Source organism: Marmota monax, unplaced genomic scaffold (genome assembly GCF_021218885.2).
Source record: "Marmota monax isolate L192 unplaced genomic scaffold, Marmota_monax_Labrador192_F-V1.1 WCK01_AAM20220418_F8-fsc00017, whole genome shotgun sequence".
Taxonomy (NCBI): Eukaryota; Metazoa; Chordata; class Mammalia; order Rodentia; family Sciuridae; genus Marmota; species Marmota monax.
This window is the reverse complement of record NW_026695241.1, coordinates 20557828-20579214: the sequence shown is the minus strand read 5'-3', so window position 1 is coordinate 20579214 and position 21387 is coordinate 20557828. Positions and strand designations below refer to the sequence as shown.

At 41.4% G+C, this 21387-nt stretch overlaps 1 protein-coding gene across 1 annotated transcript; it reads right to left on the bottom strand.

The window, feature by feature from the left end:
- Positions 1-8013: 8013 nt before the first annotated feature.
- Positions 8014-21290, bottom strand: Npc2 (NPC intracellular cholesterol transporter 2). The gene is made up of 5 exons (XM_046440877.2): positions 21135-21290; positions 13656-13763; positions 11513-11685; positions 9443-9560; positions 8014-9081 (listed from the first exon to the last, which is right to left on the bottom strand). The coding sequence occupies exons 1-4, from the start codon at positions 21214-21216 to the stop codon at positions 9474-9476; spliced, it is 450 nt and encodes a 149-aa protein (XP_046296833.1). The 5' UTR covers positions 21217-21290; the 3' UTR covers positions 8014-9081; positions 9443-9473.
- Positions 21291-21387: the final 97 nt, after the last annotated feature.

Here is a 21387-nt window from a genome sequence, read left to right as displayed (position 1 = left end):
AGCTCTTCAATTGGGATGTTTATCTTTCCCAGGATTTTATCTACTGGATCTCAGAGATTCCCTGGGTGGACAGTGGCTAGTATTGTTGTGCATGGTTTCAAGGTTCCTAGAGTCAAAAACAGACAGGCCCATCTCAGGGAGCTCAGGTTGTTCTTGGAGTCAAGGTAAACACAGATAGCAATGGAATCACACGGAGAGATTAGAGAATAATTTCCTTATAGACAATGACAGGAAGTTACAGTCTCTCTGTTCTTTCTGTTTTCATCTCCCTCCCCAGGATTCTGTCCCAAAATAGTTTGGACACAATACCCTATGGAGCTTCTTCATCTAGATCCTTCCTAGAGAGACAAAGAAGTGGCCTCAAGTCTCTCTGGAGAAGTGACTAAGAGGATGAATCTTTTTTTTTTTTTTTAAGAAGGGGGGGGAGAGAGAGAGAGAGAGAATTTTAATATTTATTTTTTAGTTTTCGGCAGACACAACATCTTTGTTTGTATGTGGTGCTGAGGATCGAACCCGGGCCGTACGCATGCCAGGCGAGCGTGCTACCACTTGAGCCACATCCCCAGCCTGAGGATGAATCTTGATAATAAGATCTAATTAACAATTCACCAATCAGACTAAATGAGCTGGGATTTTTTTTTTTTCTTGGTACTATGAATTGAACCAAGGAGTGCTCTATCACTGAGCTATAGCCCCAGTCATTTTTAATTTTTATTTTGAGTCAGGGTCTTGCTAAGTTGCCCAGGCTGACCTGGAACCTGGGATCCTCCTATCTCAGCCTCCCGAGTTCCTGGTATTACAGTTGGTATATCTATGCACCTGACCTTCTTTCATTTATAATATTATTTGATTTCCAAAACTTCAGTTTGTACAGAACCCTTTGGAATAATATACTGAGGTATGAATAATTCTCAGACTCTTTTTTCCAGAACAAACTGCTGAAGTCATGACATTAATGTCTTTAAAATCTCCTGTGAGTTTTTATAATCATATGAAATTTATATTCTACTGTATATCAGTATTTGTTTTAATATAAAATGATCCTCCTCTTCCCCAACCCCTCATTTCAAAAAGTCTAGTTATAATACTGAAGAAGAAAAGTGGGTTAATTTTATCCAGTCTTTTGTGTCCTTGGTACATCATCTTACACCCAAGGGACACAAGTAACCCTGAGCATCAAGATTATAGATACAAATACTTATTTGCTGATTTCAAAACCTTAGGAGATATAAGATAATCAAGAGTTCTTCCTTTTTCTCAAACTACCTGCTAGGACTGACCCTGCCGAGGGCTCCAGTCTTCTGCTTTGACTTGCTCAGTTAAGCCTACTATTCTGGGTCCCTCCCCTGGCTTACCTTCTTTCTTAGGGGTCTTTGCTTTCATGTTTGGTATTGTTTTGGATTGGGGACACACAACCATTTAGGCCCAAGGAAGATCGTCACAAAAATTTTTTTAAAAAGGTTATGAATCAGTCATTTATTAATCATTTAAAAAATTATTAGTCATCTGTTCCTTAAACTGAGAGCTATGCAAGACCCTGGGGTCATGTGATGAGCATAACAGAAATGTCCGTTCCAATGATGTTTACAAGTTACTGGGAAAGACAATCAGACTATCAGACTAGGGTATAATTTCAAATCATGCCAGGAAGGCAGAGAATAGAGTGTTGTGAGAATGTCTAGCAAAGTATTTGATCTGATCTGGAGGAGGTGGTCAGGAAAGGCTTCCCTGAGGAAGTAACATTTCAGCAGAAATGCAGAGGAAAAGTAAGAGTCAGCTAAGTGAAAGAGGGTGGGTGTGAGGGGTCCCATGACTGGGGAAAGGGACAGCCAGCTGGAGGAACTGAAACAGATCAATGTGGTTGGAGCATGGACAGAGTGAGAAGTGGCACAAGATGGGCTGGCGGGGGCTGGGGGGGGTGGCTGTGTGTGTGCGCAGAATTCTACCTTTTTGTTGTTATTGGGTTTTGGTACTAGGGATTGAACCCAGGGTCACGCTACCACTGAGCTATACTGACAGCTCTTTTTATCTTTTTATTTTGAGACAGGTCTTGCTAAGTTGCCCAGGCTGGCCTCAGACTTGCGATCCTCCTGTTTCAGTCTCCCAAATTGCTAGGATTACTGGCATGTGCCACTACACCTGGTGAAGGCCAGAATTCTAATGTCCAAACAGATAATTCTAACCTGGTTTATACTGGGTGCATAGTCAGGATGTAACCAAATATGTTTAGTTCTATAGTAAATTAAGTAGGAGGAACTTTAAGAGAAAACAAGACTAGCAGCTCTGGAGGAGGTAAATTCACTTCTATAAATATTCTAAAAAATCTTAGAAAAGAAAGGGCAGGGTTGTTTGTTGAACGGATGAATAAAAGAATGAATGAAGGATGGGTTAATAAAGACTGAGCTGGCATGGTGGAGCATGCCTGTAATTCCAGCAATTTGGGAGGCTGAGGCAGGAGGATTGCAAGTTTGAGGCTAGCCTCAGCAGCTTAGTGAAAGGCCCTAAGCAACTTAGCAAGACCCTATCTCAAGAAAAAAAAAAAAAGACTGAGGATGCGACTTGTGTCTCGGTGGTTAAGTGACCCTGGGTTCAATCCCCAATACCAAAAAAAAAAAAAAAAAAAGAGACAGAGAGAAAGAAAAAAGAAAGATTGAGTACAGTGTTAAATGCCTTTATTTCCAGCGAAGCTCAACCTGGCTCTTTCTCTTCCAGAGTGAATTACCCACAGTGCTCTTCTTTCTTGTTACCATGGCATTCTGTACATGCAACTGCGATGGCATTGTACCACTAAATCACACTGATGGCTTGCCACTAGCTTTCCCCATTAGACTCTGAGCTCCTTGAAGGCAGGGACTCTGCCTTATTCATTTTTTTCCCCATCCCCAGCACTCAGCACAGTGACTGGCACACAATAGTTGCTCAGTAAGTGTTAGTTGAAGAAATGCACACTATCCTGTTCATATAAGTTCCACTAGCCTGCAGATGATCAGGATGACAAAGGGTACTTTTTTTTTTTGGTACTGAACATTCATCCCAGGGCTGCTTAACCACTGAGCCACATCCCTAGCCATTTTTTATATTTTATTTAGAGACAGGGTGTCACTAAGTTGCTTATGGCCTAAGTTGCTGAAGTCGGCTTTGAACTCGTGATCCTCTTGGCTCAGCCTCCAGAGCTGCTGGGATTACAGGCGTGCGCCACCATGCCCCCTGGCTCACCTGAGTCTTTTAATACCCCTAGAACTAATATTTCAGAAGAGTCAACTGCATTATAGGTCTGTTCCATAGCCAAAGTATTTATTGAGTCAATGTTAACCTTGTCCTTATAAATAAAATCTAGGACTTTGTTTTTCTTGTGGGGTTTGGGGGTTTCTGTGGGTGTTCCCAGCTAGATCATCCAGTCAACAGCATCTAAGCAGGAAAACATAAGGGATCAACTGGTAGCCATCTGTGTTCCTTTTGTATTTCCAAACTACACTTGCACACCCATCATTTGCTTTTGTCCAGTCAACATTTCTGTGGGGTATTTAACTAGAAGAGGTTAACTGACTCACAAGGTCACATGGCACATGAGTCAGGCTGAGGAGGCCTTTTCTTCTATATTCCTCGGCTTTCGTCCCTGACCCCAACACTTTCCCTGTTACCCATCTTGAAGGGAGATAGTTCTCCCTGACCACAATCTGGGAGACGCTCTCTAGAACCTTAGACCTTGTTCTTGCTGAGCCACACATTGGCAAGTTCTGATGGGGAGCTGAGGGGCTCCAGGGCTGCAGACATCCAGTGTACCCAAGGGGAGAGAGTTGCGTAAACCAGATCTGCTTCCTCTTCCCAGAGGCAATCTGATACAATTTGCGGCTAAGAGTCATCACTGTGAGAGATGAATCGAGGGGAGAGCAGCAATCGAGGGGAGGCCAGGAAGCCTCAGGCTGGAGACAAGGTAGCCTTGTCAGTGAGTCCTAGTCACAGATGACAGCTGGCTTCTAGGAGATGTGAGCCTGTCTTCTCTAGAGCTAATCCAGGATAGGGCACTCCAGTGCTATTTTTCAGAGGAATGACACCAAGTTTACCGCTACTTTCCTTCCCTTTGGAGACAAGGCTGCTAGAGGGTTAAACGGTCAGATTTGAAACCTAAATAAAAAGAGCATTTTTTTTCTCTACTAGAAAAATTCATTAAATAATTGCTGAGTGCTAAGTTCTAGGCATTTACTTGAAGATGAAAGGGCAATCTCTATTCTCAAGGTGTTTACAGTCTAGTCGGAAGGTAAGCTGACACACAAAAATTGGACATGAAAAAGAATGTGGTTAAGTATCATAAAGAGAGGATTAGACTCTGGCTTAATGAAGGCAAAGCAGAGTGGGGCACTGGGGAGGCCATCTATCTTGAAAGGTGCCTGGAATTAAATTTGGAAGACTAATGCATGACAAATGCCTATGATTCTAGGCCACAGCAGTTTCCATGGCTGCAACCTTCCTTCCTTATCTAGGACAATGATAATAATAATACTAATGACCTTTCTCGGGTACTTATCACTTCATGTTATCACTAGAGGTGGGTATTCTTATCATTTTGTTTTATAGCTGAGGAAATTGGGCCCTTAAGAGGTTAATAAACTTACCCCAAAGTCAAGCAGCCAGAGAAAGTTAGAGATGAGATGCAAACCCAACTAAAATCTATAATTAACAGCTGTCTTCCAAAGTGAAAAACCCTCCCCAAAGATTCTAGGATGTTTTCTGTTTGTTTCAGGAAAGAAGCATCTTGCCACTACACACTGTCCTGTGGCGCAGTCCAAATCCTGGTGGCTTCTCTCTCTGGTGTCGGGTTCCTAGGCTCTACAACTCCTTGGGAGGGGCCAAGATCAATAAACTCCAGCAGAGCATGGTGGCACACACCTGTTATCCCAACTACTGGGTGGCTGAAGCAGGAGGATTGAAAATTTGAAGCCAAACTGGGCCATTTAGCAAGATTCCATCTCAAAAAAAAAAAAAAAAAATAGTAAGGGCTGGCAATATAGCCCAGTGGTAGAGTACCTCTGGGTTCAACCCCCAGGACCAAACAAAACAAAAATAAAAAACAAAACAAACAAAAATTCCAGGCAGGAGCAGGCAAGACTGGGAGAGGAAACACCACCGATCTTAGAGCTCTGGAGACTCAGGGGAAAGTTCCTTGGAAACCAACACCCAAACCATATCTGAGATGATCTCTAAATCAAATGTTTTGGCCTTAGCCTTGGTCCTGAGCCCATCTGGACTCCAGGGATTGTCCTCACCCTCACAGGTATGGGGACTAAAAAGAGATTAGTCTGTGTCCACCTGCCTGTGGTGCTCAAGCTTCCCTTCAGTGATCATAAGCTGTTAATCCTGACAGAGGCCCTGGAGATGACACAGGCCAGTCCCTTCAATCTATACTTTACACATTTACAATGGTTAATGGGCAGAGCTTCGAGGATGTTTTCTCTTTGTTTCAGGAAAGAAGCATCTTGCCACTGAACACTGGCTTAAGAGTTATTTCCCTTAAAACACAAAAAGAATCTTCCGACCATTGTGCAGGTACTTTGAGAATCTCCATCAAGCCTCACTTTTTATATTTGAATCTGTCTGCAGGGCTCCCTTTGGTGGGTGAGCATGAGGTTAGGTAGGGGTGTAGAGAGCAAAATAATGCATTTCTCTAATGCAGAGAACAGAGACTGCTGCTGCTGACCTGTCCTTCTGCTTTTGGATCCGGTACACCCAGTGTCTGCCATGTTCAAGGCCAGCAGCCATCCGTTTGGTCTGCCAAGTTATTGGTCTGACCCGCTGGCAGTCAGAGCTAAGCTAATCCTTTCACCTGCTGGCTGCTTATCTGGGACACATGATTTGTGGAGAGGGGACTGACAGAAGGAGCCAGGACTTTCCCTCTCAGAGCCCCTGCAGATGAGGGTGACAGCATCAATATGCCAAACCTGCTCCAGAATCGCATGCTCTTACTGTCCATTTGGAACAACAAGCATCTGTGCTCGGTGGTTGCCACGGGGCAATGAGCAGAGGACAGACCGGGAAGGCCTGCAGAAAGTAGAAGAGGACACTCTAGGAGGTCGCCAGACCTGCTCACACACATTGCTTACCCTCTTCTGGGATCCTTAAGCCACCTATGCAACCCAGTTCCTGGACTCCCTCCTCCCACTACCCTTTTCTAGCAACCAAACCCCTGATCTGGAGAACATGGTAGGTTCCCATAGCAATGGGCCTTTTAGCTGTTTCCATGGAAACCAACACCCAGACCATTTAGTTGCTAGTCAATTGACAGCTATAAGTGAATCGGATTCAGTTTAGAAACTGAAAGACAGGCCAGGATATTCTCTCCAGAGAAAAAGATAGCCACCTAAAATGGCCCAACTCCTCTAAAGACTTTTAGGCAACATGGGTGGAGATCCAGAGCCACTTTCTACCTTGGGTCACACAACACTGTCCTCCAGTCAACATTCCCAGCAAACAACTCAACTGAGTATCCCAGGCCTTTGAGTAAGGCACACCCTGACTTCTATTCCTGGTTGTCTGCTTCTGAGAAGGCCCTTGGTAAATGAATGTGACTCTCACCTTGATGACTTTTGTACACCCAACTCCCCGTGCCAGCACTCTTCTATGTGCCATGACTGTCCTCATACCAACCTAGTCCTTGAAGCATTCTTTGCTTTTTGGATTATCTGCAGTGAATGGTTAATCCAACATCATTTTAAGTGGAACTATTTCAGGTCACCTTTCCTATGCCTGCGGGTGTTTTTTTGAGACCAGTCTGTTTTATCACCTTTGCAAAGCATAATCATAAGACTGTTTCTTTAAAAAAAAAAAAAGGAAAGGACAAAAGAAAAATCAACTGCCATTTCAAAACCAAGTATGCAGCATTTGAAATGATTCCATGCTTGTTGCTTTTACTAGCATGAAGATCGGGCTAGATACCAGCACTCACATTTGACCTTCTCCCAAACTGGGGATCTGAGGTGTTACACTGTGTGTTCCCTTTATTCTATAAGCAGAGGTGCTTCTCGTTTTTTCTTTGCATACTTAAGATTCAGTGCTTCCCAGTGTTAACCACTGTGAACTTTCTGTTGTAGGAGACCTTTCAAACTAATCCCCCCACAGGACCCAACCTAACCCACAGTTGCAGGATCTGCAGAGCCTCCTGATGGCTGATGGGTAAATAGACCCAGCTGTTGGGTTCCCCTTCTCAGGGAAGAGTGCATTATACTAGCTGAGCTGCTTTTGTCCTTTTTTTAAAACACACGAGGGCAGGTAGCTGCTAACCTCAAAGAAGCTAAAAAGCATGAGGAATCTTCTGGGAATAGGGAGTCAGCAAACATGCATAAAAACTGAGTTTTTCTGAGTCCCCGAGGAAGTTCCTGTGCACAGAAGCTAGCCTCACTCCTAAGGAGACATCACACACATCAGACTGAACCTCCTGATTTTCCTGCTATTTCCAGACAAAGAACAGTGTCTGTCTCCTACAACAAAAGCTAACTTTGACAACAAGTATAATACATGCCATGGGTCATCTAAGCGTTTCACATGCCTCATTTCATTTAATCCTTTCAGCCCTCCCCTCCTATCATTATCCCTACTTAACAGATAAGGAAACTGAAACACAGAGAGATGAAGGGATTGAAAGCTCTCATTTGTAGTCCTATGAATTAAATGGTGGAGCCAGATTCAACCACAGGTAGTTTGAAGCCAGAGACCACAGCACTTAACCACCTTTGGGATTCACACAATTCTGATACGTTTGGGGTCTGCATTGGGAGACAAGGTGGGCTGTTCCTCTAGACTCAGTGGGATAGGATATATGAAAGATGGCTTAAATGGTACTGTGGTTGAACGGCTGCCAGCATTAACTAGCAAACTTGGGTGTTGATAACTTCATTCCTGACCCATTGCTGTCCCCTGGTGGTTTATCCTGGGAAACTCACAGGCCAAAGAAATTCAAGGGTCTATGAACTTATGGGCATAATAAGAACTGGACCAAAATGAATTATCTGCTCATAAACATTTTGTCAGAACTCAACTGAGAAAAGAGTTATTTTTATTTAACAATGGATGACTTGGGGCTGGGGATGTAGCTCAAGCGGTAGCGTGCTCGCCTGGCATGCGTGTGGCCCGGGTTCAATCCTCTACACCACATACAAACAAAGATGTTGTATCCGCCGAAAAAACTGAAAAATAAATATTAAAAATTCTCTCTTAAAAAAAAAAACAATGGATGACTTTCCAAGGTGCTCATTACTCAACTCAGTTATGAATATCGTGATAACCCCGGTCCCACCTAAAAGCTCACAGTATGTGGATTTGAAATGGCAAACTATGCACCCCATAATTATACTTTTTACCTTGAGAGCAGAAAACTCCAAACTTTAGCTAATTTGACCAGTACCTGCTTCAACTTCACATTTTATTTGTAATCTCTGAGGCTTTCTCCATCATGGTGGATGGTTCCCAAAAGATCACCATGCCTCACCCTTTAAGGTGTTATTATTCAACTAGGTGATGTTTGCTTTCACTGTTTCTATCAAGCATACTCTGTGGTCTAAGATTGTGCAAAATAAAGTGAAACAAGGTCACTTTGTATCAAAAGATAGATGAGGTCTAACTGGGCAAAAGGAGGAAAGAGAGTCTCTCAGGGACATGGAACTGGGTACCCACCTCCCACAGGTCTGGGGAATGCACTATGTGTAAGAAGCACATGACCACAGCCCAAATGCAGAAGACAAGACTGACAAGTTTTTATTTATACGAAGGTTCATTTCCAGGTTCAGAAAGAGGATACAAGTTAATATTGTTAAAAAAAAAAAAAAAAAAAAGAATCAAATATCTGGTAACCAACTGTTGCCTTTAACGAAAACCACCTAAGACAGAACAAAAGACATGAGATAACCACAGAGAACCAGTTATCCACAGCTGACTTTCTGCTGTAGAACATGACATCTCCTATGAATCTCTGGATATCAGTAGAGAACAGATCACTACTGTTGAGGCAATGGAGGTGGAGGTGCTGTTCAGAGCCAGCAGATTTCTTGTTCAGATGCACCAGACTCAGTGAGGCACTTATAGAGGAGGAACCTGTAGATGTAACATCCCAGTTAGACAGAAGTGGTTTGGAAGCCCAGTAGCCCTAGGGAAGGTATCTGATAGCCCTAAGCAACTTCCTTTGTTCTGTCAGGTTGGGCCCACCTTATTCCAACAGCAAAAAACAATGGAGACAGTTAAACCAAACCCTACAGTTTCACTTCACTTTCTCTTCTTTCCTTCCACCTTTTTACAAAGGATATTACAAAGGTACCAGTTCTAAGAAACAGGGCCTCAGATGCTTTTGGAAGTTGAGAGGCATAATTTCCTTTCATGATGAATTTCCTTTCATCTTATGGCACTCATGCAGTTTCAGGTTGGATTTCTTCCCCTCCCTCCACCCATGCCCTCTCACCTCCACATAGACAAATCAGCATCAAATAGCTCTAGCTTTTGATCTGTATTGGGATTTCCCAGCAGAAGAAGGAATTTTGTCTGTCATCCACAAGTTGCCACTTTACTACCAGTTTTATCTGGAAAAAGAGAAAATGAATTGGGAAAAATGAAATGAGGACTTGACCTTAATCCATAAGTGGCTTAATTATGTAGCCTAAATAGAAATTATAAAAAACAACCACCTAATTCCTCATAGTTTTCTTCTTAAATCATGCCATTAGGAAGCCCACTTAGGAAATGGGCACCAACTGTGGCTTAAACTTAGAGGAATGAACCAAGTTATGCCTATGATTTGGTGTTAACAATAGCCATTCTAAAAGTCAATCTATCAAATATAATTTCTAAAGCATTCTTGTCCCTCTTAGATCAATGACATTTACATAAAGCCTTCTGGGAATAATAATTTTACATTTAATATTTGGCAGTCTAATCTAACCTTCTCCAATAGTAATTTTTTTTTTTTTTTTTTGGTTGTAGATGGACACAATACCTTTATTTTATTTATTTATTTATTTTTATGTGGTGCTGAGGATCGAACCCAGTGCCTCACATGTGCTAGGTAAGCACTCTACCATTGAGCCACAACCCCAGCCCTCCAATAGTAATCTTAAGGAACAGAAAGATTCTTAGGTATAAGGCAACTTTCTTGTTAACCAGAAATATGTCAAAGCACAAAAGATGGCCCAAAGACTTTTTATTTTGGTGCCAGGGATGGAACTCAGGGTACTCAACCCCTGAGCCACACTCCCAGCCCTGTTTCTTCCAATTCTTAACTCACCGACACCCGCAGGTCCTTTCTTATGTAGACATCAGCTCACTTGTCATTAGTTACTACCTCTCTTTTGTACTCAAAGGTTTCTTCACCATGCAATATTTGATTGACAAGGATAAAAGCTTTTGGAAACTTGCTTTGTAAGTTTTTTATGACTATATGCATGAACTACTGCTTCACTTACTTAGTATTGACTAATGCAGTTTGAGCTAATTTTCAAATTAAATGTAATTCATTTAAGAGTGACTTAAATCAAGTGACTATCAAATGTTAAATACCTACCCTGCGTGCAGCCCTGACTAGACACTGTACATAACTGGGGTTTGGAAGGTCCCAGGATCACATGGCCTACTCTGCTATTTTACAAACCTGTCTCTGACCTTCAGGGTTGCTAACATCCCTTAAGCATAGATTCCCTATATGTGAATCTCTTTATATATTGGGGGTTGAACCCAGGGGCACTCTACCACTGAACTACATCTCCAGTCCTTGTTATTTTTTATTTTGAGACAGGGTCTTGCTAAATTGCCTAGGCTGGCCTTGAACTTGTGATCCCTCTTGCCTCAGCCTCCCAAGTCACTGGGATTACAATTATGCACCACCACACCCAGCTATGAGTCATACCTTTAAACAGGCTCACCCCGGCACCATCTACTCAGAAGTGCTTGGCAGAAAACATAGGTAAGCAGGGATGGGTCAGAGGTATAGGTAGAGGTAAGAAGAGAGGGTGCAATAAGTTACCTCTCTGCTATAGAGCTAACAAACTGTATTGTTCTCTTGTTAAGAGATTGAAGGAAAAATCAGGATTTTCTGATGACAATGCTAAGTCAACTCGGACCTTGAACTATCTGGTACCTCATTGAAATGTTTTAACATTGCACAGGCTTGGGAGTTACAAGACTCAGCTTTAAACTTAGGCTATTCTTATAGCCACTAACTATATAACATCAAAGGCTCAGACTTCTTTGTCTCTGAGACAGAGCTGATATCACCTCCACACAGGTTGTTCATGATATCAAGTAAAATACTATATGTAAAAATGATGTCATTAGGTCCAGTGAAAGAACAAAGGCACATAAAACTATCTGCCCTTCTTCATGATTCTAACATTCAAATCTTTCTCCTCTCCCTTAAGTCTCCTGCTTCTTCATCATAGAGATGAGGTGCCCTGTTCCCCAATCTTTGATTTCTAGTCCCCTGTCCTCAGGTTTCTAATCCTGTCCCAAGGTCCCCAAAGTCCTCAACAGTGTCACTTACAGAGGGGTATTCAGTCTTTACTGGCAGTTTATTCATGTAGCTATAGGTCTTGTCTTTTTGGATGGGGCAGTTGATTCCACTCTTACAACCATCAGACTCAGGAATGGGAAAGGGGACTGGCACACCCATCAGGATGCCTTCCACGAAGGCTGTGCTATTTTCAGATTCTGTACCTACGAGGAAAAAGAATCAGAAGGTGAAGAAAATAGCCTATCTAAAAACTCTAAATCAAATCTTCAGATAGGTTCTCAAGCAAATCAGCAGGTCCACATTTCATAATTCCCAGGTACTTCTCCTCACAGTTATGCTCAGTACCTAGCACCATGCAATCAATCAACAGGGGCTGCTTTTTTTTTTTTTTTTTGGCGGTGGGAGACCAGGAATTGAACCCAGGTCTCTTGTATATTAAGCAAGCACTCTACCACTGAGCTTTATCCCTGCTCCCCCCGCCCCCCACACTTTTAAACTTTTCTTTTAAAAAATATATTTATTTAGTTGTAGATGAACACACAGTATCTTTATTTATTTTTATGTGGTGCTGAGGATTGAACCCAGTGCCCTACATATGCGAGGCAAGCACTTTACCACTGAGCTACAAACCCAGCCCCTTAAACTTTTCATTTTATGGAGAGTCTTGCTAAGCTGCCCAGGCTGGCCCTGAACTTGTGATCCTCCGGCTTCAGGCTCTTGAGTAGCTGGGATTGTAGGGATACCCAGCCTGCCAGGCAACAGGAGCTGTTTTCTCTCTCCTAACCCCACCTTGCTCTCCACTGCCTTTCATAGTTTCTCAGGAGAACAGAGCTACCTGGAGAAATAAGCTTACCTGAGAAGGCAACTACTTTTCGGCAGTAAATTTTAGTAATTACTAGTTACATGAGTTTCTGTAAAAGTATATTGTATATAAATATATTTTAATACCATGATCTGTTACAACATGAAATCGTTAACTTTTTAGATATTAGGTAAGATTAAAAAGAGGTACATTTCTTGGTAGCCTCTACCCTCCATATGATAGAATGGGCAGAAGGAATAAAGGTATTATGAAGTTAATCAAGAGTCATGAGCTGATAGGTATTTTGGAGATTTAGAGTAATGGCTGTTTCATTCTTTCTGCCTGGATTGGGAGGACTTATGTTTAGAAGGCATTTCTTTCATTTCTTTATTTTTGGGTTAAACCCAGGAGTACTTAACTACTGAGTCACATCCCAGCCCTTTCTGTATTTTATTTAGAGATAGGTTCTCACTGAGTTGCTTAGGGCCTTGCTAAATTGCCAAGGCTGGCTTTGAACTTGTAATCTTCCTTCCTCCTGAGCCCCTGGGATTATAGATGTGCACCATTGCGCCTGACTTTTTTATTTATTAATAATTGAGGGGCCATGGTACAGTGCAAGAGAGAGAACAGGGAGCTCACAGTTAGAGCAGTCTGTAGGCTCATGGAAAAGACATGACAGGCACTTTGAGTTTTCTTATTGACTGTCTAGTCAAGTTCCATGGCACAGAAATGAGAGACAGATTCAAGGTAGATACTCTATCCAGAAATAAACATTTTACATTTCTTCTTTCTGGCAATCTGAATGTGATGAACATGGTACATGACAATAACCCAATACTGCTTCTTCACATTGAAGAAGATGGCTCAGAAGTGGTTTGTGTGTCCCAGTGGATTCTCTAAACCTTACAGAGGCTACTAAGTATTAATTGTACCTTCATTTTCAGTTGGATGCAGGCTTAATGGCTAAAAGGTAGGGTGCTTGAAATAACATTCTGGGGAAGTTACAAAGTTTACAGTATTGGAATCTGTACTAAAGTTACAGTCTGTAGCTATAAAATCCTGCTGTGCAATATGGGCCAAGGTAGGAGAGAGAAAAGTCATGCTGTCTTTTCTAACCCGTGAACACAGGAAAATCACCCTCCAGGCTTAGAGGGAGTCTGGGAGCCAGGGGCTCTTAGAAAGGGGCATATGGGAAGTTGGTACAAGAAGGGTATCTAAGGGAATAGTGAATCCAGCTTTGCACAAACTGGAAGGGAGGTCACAGAATTCCTGACTACCAACCCTCCACCCCTATGTTCCCATGTTGATTCCAATACCTGATGTTTATGCTATGCTTTAGCATAAATTTAAGGTCAAACCATGTTTACTCACTGCTAGTGAAGGTGACATTGACACTGTAGGACTGTCCTTTCTTCAGTTCACAGGGCTGGTTGGGGCATGGGTTCACATTTACCTCTTTTATAACTCCAACTCTAGAACCTGGGAAAAAAGAAAAAAACTTATTGAAATAGGTGGAAATATTGACCACTACCTAACGGAAAGGTCGCTGTCTCCCGTTTAGTGAGTGCCTGTTCTTTTTTGATGCTTTCCTAGTATGGATTCTTTCAATTAAAAATGAGAATTTGGTTTGTCTTGCTGCTAAAACCATATCCTATAAATTGGACAAAAAGGAAGTCAGTTGGTCTCTTGACAAAGAGAAAGATAATATTTGTTAGAAACCATGCACACAAAAGATTATATTAAAGAGATTAAACTACAATCAAAGAAACTCCAAATGCTTCCAGATTCTTATTTTGCATTCCAAATGGTAAGGGGGCGGGTTACAATTTAAACTTAAGCCTTGAAAATGTTTGCCTCACAGGAAGATTAAAATTTAAGGCCAATCTGGACAACTTAACAAGTTCCCTTCTCAAATATAAATTTAAAAAGGGCTGGAGATGTAGCTCAGTAGTAGAATACCTCTGGGTTCAATCCCCAGTACCAAAAAACAAAAAAGTTGCCCCAATCTTCCTTTAATAAAAATATTCCTATTTCCCCTTTCTAGCAAAGATGTAAGTATGTAAATTTGATGAAAGTTGTTCAAAAACTGTACCTTATGTAAAAATAGCTAAAAGGTTGTTTTTCCTCCAAGGAGGAAGCTCAGAAATGAGTCACATCAGCCAGTGTGGTAGCATGTGCCTGTAATCCCAGTTACTTGGGAGGCTGAGGATGATCATAAGCTTGAGGCCAGTCTCAGCAACTTAGTGAGGCCCTGTCTCAAAATTTAAAAAAAGGGCTAGGGATGAAGTTCAGAGGTAGAGTGCCCCTGTCTTCAACCCTCGGTACTGCAAAACAAACAAAAAAGAGTTATATCATCTTTCTATCCCAAATTCTTCAAGAGCAAATTCTGTTTTAAGGTGCTTATTATTTGTTGGGAAGTCTGCCAGAACTCAGAAAAGATAGAACCTCTTTAGAGTTCCAGGCTCCAGGGGTTCTTAGCTCTTGAGTCATTCTATGTTTAGAATAAAGATTATATCATGGGTGGCAAGAACGAGAGAAAGCTGAGGCCCCTGAGGATAAGGAAAAAAATAAAAATAACAGCACAATGACTTTACCATCCTTGTTTTAGAGGTTAGAAAACAGAAGAGCAGAAGGATTACTGTGACTTCTCCAAGGTCACACTGCCTAGAATGAACAGGTCTAAGACTTGGAAGCCCTGTCATGGAACCTGGAGGAAGGTTTACATACACAGCCATGGTGACAAATGAAAGGACACACTAAGGAATTCAGACTGAGAACTCTCTGAGGAACCTGGATGAAGATCCTGGCTCAAACTCAACCAAAAAAACCTTGTTAGGTTTCCTTCACCTCATGATTATTCTCTTTTTGTCTTAGAGGTTCAACCCCATATCCTTTGTGATTTTCAGTGATGAAGAAACTTCTGTCCAGATTTTATAGCCTTTCCTTAAACTCCTGGTGAACCATTTGGTAAACCTAGTATCCTATCTTCTTGAAATCTCTTCATTTTTTTTCACCTCAGCCTGGCTTCCTAAAGAAACAAAGGATTACTACTAAAGGTATGGGTAAAACAATGAAATGTGTCAGAATGTCCAGTCTTGGCTTTTTAAATTTGATCCTGAAGCCCACCCACTTGCAAGTGGACTAAGAAATTTAAGAAGAATGACCATCTTAACCCTGCAAAGAGGAATGACCCTAGAAAGAATTACCTTCCATCTTGAGAGGAAATGACTCTTGAGAGAAGTTATTTCCATTTCTGAACTGCGAACTGCACTCTTTCCATAGTACTGGATTCTGTTGTCTTCCATGGGGAAGAAACCTGAGTCCTGCTCTATAAGTCATGAGATATTTTGGCTCAAAAAATAATAGGCAGTGCCTCAAATCTTGACTAAGTCATTAGGACCTTGATTTTTTTTTTCAAGAATCAAAGAGATACAGAGGACAGAGGTCAAGGTTTTTATAGCTCCAATAAAACTTAGGACCCAAATTTAACTTCACTCCAGATAGGGCTGTTTCACACAGTCAAGATGACAGAAATATCAGTTGTGTTAAACAAGAACATGGAGTCTAGGTTTCCTTTCCTTTAAAGTACTTACTTGGCCTATGTCTATATAACTAAATGATATGCTTACAAACACTATATGTGTTTTAAAAATAAGGCAGTGCAGGAAGATGCGAGGAAGAGTCATCAATAGAATTAATCTGACCTGGGGCTGGGGATGTGGCTCAAGCCTTAGCACACTCGCCTGGCATGCGTGCGGCCTGGATTCGATCCTCAGCACCACATACAAAGAAGGATGTTGTGTCTGCCAAATACTAAAAAATAAATATTAAAATTCTCTCTCTCTCTCACTCTCTCTTTGAAAAAAAAAAAAAAAGAATTAATCTGACCTGCCAGTTTCAAAAATTGATTATGCAGTTTCAAAAATTAATGATTCACAAATTAGGTTTAAAAGGAGTTAGCTAAAAGAAGAGAATAAGATACTAAGGAATAGCTAATATTCTCTATAAGTCTCTGAACTATCTCTCCCTAAAAGGAGTTACAAACTGTTCCTATTTGATAGAAGCAAATTATGTAGTATATAGAGTAAGCAAGCCCTCCAGCTCCCACTTTAGATCCTGGGGTGGCGGTATCAGGAAACTCCTTCCATCTTAAAACAGGTCTGTAAAGCAGCACACAAGGGCCACCAGGATGACTTAAGTTGTAGTACTATTATTTCCATTTGCAATCCCGATACCAGCTGCTCCCAATTTGTCCCTATCCCTCCCATCATCTTTTAGTTATGCTCTGGTGTCTTTCTAAAAAATCAGTGGTCCCTAAAGTGTACCTGAGGCAGGGAGTGTGTCTTTTTTTTTTCTTTCTTTTAATCTCATTCTAATCAACGACAAATGTGCTCTTTGTACATAATAAATACTACACACACACACACACACACACACACACGTTTGTCTTTTTTTTGCGGGGGGTTACTGGGGATTAAACCAAGGGGTGCTTAAATGCTGAACCACATCCTCAGCCCTTTTTTATATTTTATTTAGAGATGGGTTCTCCCCAAGTTATTTAGGGCCTTGTTAATTTGCTGAGACTGGCTTTGGACTTGCAGTTCTCCTGCCTCAGCCTCCCAAGAGCCACTGGGATTACAAGTGTGTGCAACCACCTGCACCGGGTAAGTACAAATTTTGAAAAACAATCCCATTTCCCTATCTAGGCCCCTAAAACTGGATAATTGAATGGAAGAGAATGTTGAGTAAGGAGTCTGGTTAACAGTAACAGTTTAGGTCAAGTGTTGCCATTTAGCCATCATTGCTGAGAGGCAGATTCTGGAGCCTGCTGCTCGGGTATGAAATCTCACCAGCTCCATCACTTACCATGTAACTTCAGGGCAATACAGTTAACATCTGAAGATAATAATCATACCTGCCTTAGAGGGTAGGTGAGTTAACACATATGCATGCAGCTTTTAGATGAGTATCTGGAACACTGTAGTGCCATTTAAGTCTTTATTATGCTTATCATATTTGGATTTGATCCCTTAATTTAATCTAAATAGCTATTCCTGGATGGCTTCGTTTGACACCAAAGCTGAGTCTCCAACCTCAAATACACTTCATGGACAGAAATTATGTTTGTAGTCAACAGAATGGAGTCTTACTGTCTTAAAAGCAGAATGCATGAAAACAGCAGGCAAATTGCAAGTTGAGAGTACACTTGGCGCAGTCACCAAATCAGCTTAATACTATAAAAGTGGGACATGAATTGAGAAGCCCAAGTGGATGCACTTTGCTTTCTCTGTGCTTGCCCTTGGTGGAAGAGTCTTTTTAAAGCAGACTCTTCCAATCAAAAAAAAAATGAAGTTATATTGACCAACTGCAACAGCAAGGATGGAAATAACACTTATTCCTCAGCTTGCTTCTCCTTTATAGCAAAGTTATTTTTTTGGGGGGGTGGTACTAGGGATTGAACCCAGAGGCAATTTACCATTGAGCCACATACCCAGCCCTTTTAAAGTTTTTTTCTTTCTTTCTTTCTTTTTTTTTTTTAATTTTGAGACAGAGTCTCTGGCTAAGTTGGTTAGGACCTTGCTAAATTGCTGAAGTTGGCCTCAAATTTGTGATCCTTCTGCCTTTGCCTTCCCATTCACTGGGATTACAGATGAGCACCACCATACCCCACTTATAGTAAACTTCTTAAACTGAACATATTCAGCACCCTAAATAATGTGAGATGTACCCTCTTTCACTTCATCCCACCTTCTGTAGACAGAAAATAAACAAAAATCCCTGAACTTTAACAATCTGTTGATCTCAGCACCTACATTAAGGCTTTCGATGTCTATAGTCTACCTGATTCTTTAAAGGTGAGGTCACATGATCTAGTAGGATCAAAGTAAAAAGTTGTACTTGTAACTCTTTCATCCATTTTTTTTCCCCTTACAAGAACAAGAGCTTCTTGAACTTCCAGGGTCAATAGAACAAACTGAGCTCTAACTTGCAAACATTACAAAACCAAAGTTTGCTTAGTTCTATTTCTCACTTGAGGAAATCCCACCCCAGGGGAAAGTGGGTGGAAAGTGGAATGCAAAATCTTTTGATGTGGTTGCTGAAGTTTTTACATTATATTTGTCAATTCAAAAGTAAATTGAGAAAGGAGGAGAAGGCAGGGGATATGGGGTTAAGAAAGATAGTAGAATGAAACAGACATTCTTACTGTATGACCAATGTGATTCTATAATATGTATACTCAGAAAAATGAGAAATGATATCCCATCTATGTATGATATATCAATGTATATAAGTGCATTATACTGTCATGTATAACTAATTAAAACAAATTAAAAATTAAAAAAATAAAATAAAAGGGAAAAAAACCTGATATAGCAATCAATATACATTTCTGTAATATTTTGGTGTAATTTTTCTAAAGAGATTCAATAATATGAATATTTCTAAATTGTAATTCACTGATCACATTACAGTCTGTGTTCAAATTAGTCATAACTAATAAAAATCATGCTAGCTGGCTTATTAATTATGAAAAAAAAAGTATATTGAAAAGCTGTGATGGGAATCCTACTTCTCTTTAAGAAGTTCTTCCTATAGGTGTTTACCTGTTTGTTTTTTCCCCAAGTGAATAGAATAATTTCCAGATTTATTTCACTTCTTTTTTAATGTTACTATTTAAATCTAAAGTGGGTCACAAAGACCCACCTCTTTCCTACTGCTTACTAGTTGTGAGATCTTTTTTTTTTTTTTTTTTTTTTGAGAGAGAGAGAGAATTTTTTTTTTTAATATTTATTTTTTAGTTTTTCGGTGGACACAACTTCTTTGTTTGTATGTGGTGCTGAGGATCGAACCCGGGCCGCACGCATGCCAGGCGAGTGTGCTACCACTTGAGCCACATCCCCAGCCCCTAGTTGTAAAATCTTAAGCAAGGTATTCTATGTTTCTTAGTTTCCTCTTCTGTAAAACAGACTGTGAGGACCGAATGCATTATTAAAATTAAAATTAATAGAGTCCAGCGGTGTAGTGGCACAAGTCTATAATCCTGGAGACTTGTTAGGTTGTGACAGGGGGACTGAAAGTTAGAGGCCAACCTGAAAAATTGAGCGAGACCCTGTCTCAAAAAAAAAAAAAAAAAAAAGCTGGGGATGTAGCACATGGTAGAGAATCACTGGGTTCATCTCCAGTACCTCCAAACAATTAACATAGTGTCTTCATCCAAATGTGGGACACTCAGTTTAATGCAGGGAAAGGCAGTAGTTTGAAGCAATAGTAGCATCTTTTAAATGCCAGTCCTCTAATTCAGTGGAACATTTTGCTTAACATTTGCTAAGTGTTAATAGGCCTTTATTAATTCTTATTTCCCAAGTCCCCAACTTTGCTTTTCCCTCAACGTGAGTTTTGATGACCCAGTGGGAAATATATATATTACCTCATCTGCTTTTTCAGCAAATATTTAGTAAGCAGTTACTATTACCCCAGCACTGGACATAAAGGAGCAAACTTACCCTGTTTTCCCATTCTGCTGTATAACTTTAGGTAGGTTACCTAACATCTCTGGAATTCACGATTGACTATGTGATCTCCATGTTTCCTTCCTGCTCACATATTTTGCAAAATCAGTTTCAGACCTCTTTCATTGATCATTATACCTTTCCATCTCTACCTTTCAATACAACTGCTGGAGTTCTGCTCCAACAATTAATTTTATAGACTTGACTAAATGAACTCAGAATTTCTTTTCTTTAAAAAATTTGTTCTTTCTAGTTATTCATGACAGTAGAATGCATTGATGAACTCAGAATTTCTATACCTGTTGTATTTTCCAACAAAGATTCCAACCACAGCATCAACAGGGAATAATGTGTCATAAGATATGATTAGAAACATGATTTTTATAGGAGGAAAAACTGATTAAAAATCACAAAATTCTATAGCCCAAGGGAAACTTTCGATCTTTCTGCTGGTAGTGCATGCCTATAATCCCAGTGACTTGGGAGGCAAAGAAAGGAAGATGGCAAGTTTGAGGCCAGCCTCAGCAATTTAGCGAGGACCTAAGCAATTTAGTGAGACTTTCTTTCTTCCTTCCTTCCTTCCTTCCCTTTCTTTCTTTCTTTTTCTTTTTCTTTTTCTTTTTTTTTTTTTTTTTTTGTGCGTGGGGGGGTGATTGAACCCAGGGGCACTTAAGCACTGAGTCACATCCCCAGCCCTTTTTGTATTTTATTTAGAGACAGGGTCTCACTGAGTTGCTTAGCGCTCACCATTGCTGAGGCTGTCTTTGAACTCATGACCCTCCTGCCTCAGCCTCCCAAGCCCCTGGGTTTACAGGCATGCACCACCACACCCAGCTAGACTTAGTTTTAAAATACAAAATAGAAAGGGCTGGGGATGTAGCTCAGTGGTAAAGTGCCTCTGGGTTCAATCCCCAGTACCCCCTAAATAAACGAAAGAGGAAGGGAGGGAGGAAAGAAAGAAGGGGGAGAGAGAAAAAGAAAAAAGGAAGAAAGAGAGGGAGAGAAAAAGAGAGCGCGCCCCTTCCTTCAACACCTGTGTTGTATACAGACCTTCAGATATCTTCCCTGCAAACTTTAGGGAACTTCAGCAAGAGCACCACCTAAAAAGCGTACAAGGACCCCCCCTCCCCAAACACGAGTTGTTGCACAGGAAAGATACAAAGTTGTATGCGATAAGTTTCGTCAAGGCCGGTACTTCCTCCCCCAATCCAGTCCACTGCACCCGGAGTCCAGGCTGAGCCTCGTCATCCCAGGAACCCGCCCAACCCGGCCCCGGGGTCTCAGCGTTGGGCGCCGCTGCGCAGAGGGCGCAGGAATCTCGGGCGGGCGAGGGTCTCACCGCAGTCCTTGTAATGCACCGGCTCGGCCTGGATGGTAGCGAAGAACGCCAGGAGCAGGATCGCTATAGCCAGGAAACCCATCGTGGATAACGAGGCGCCAAGCTCGAAATACGAAGTGGCTGCCGCGGTCACAAGATAAACTAGTCGGGGCGGGCGCGGGGAGGAGCCCAGTCAGGCGACCTGTCACCAGCAACCACTGCTGAGGTCCGCCTGCGGTCCGCCTGCGCCCCGCCCCGCTCCGCTCCAAGGAGC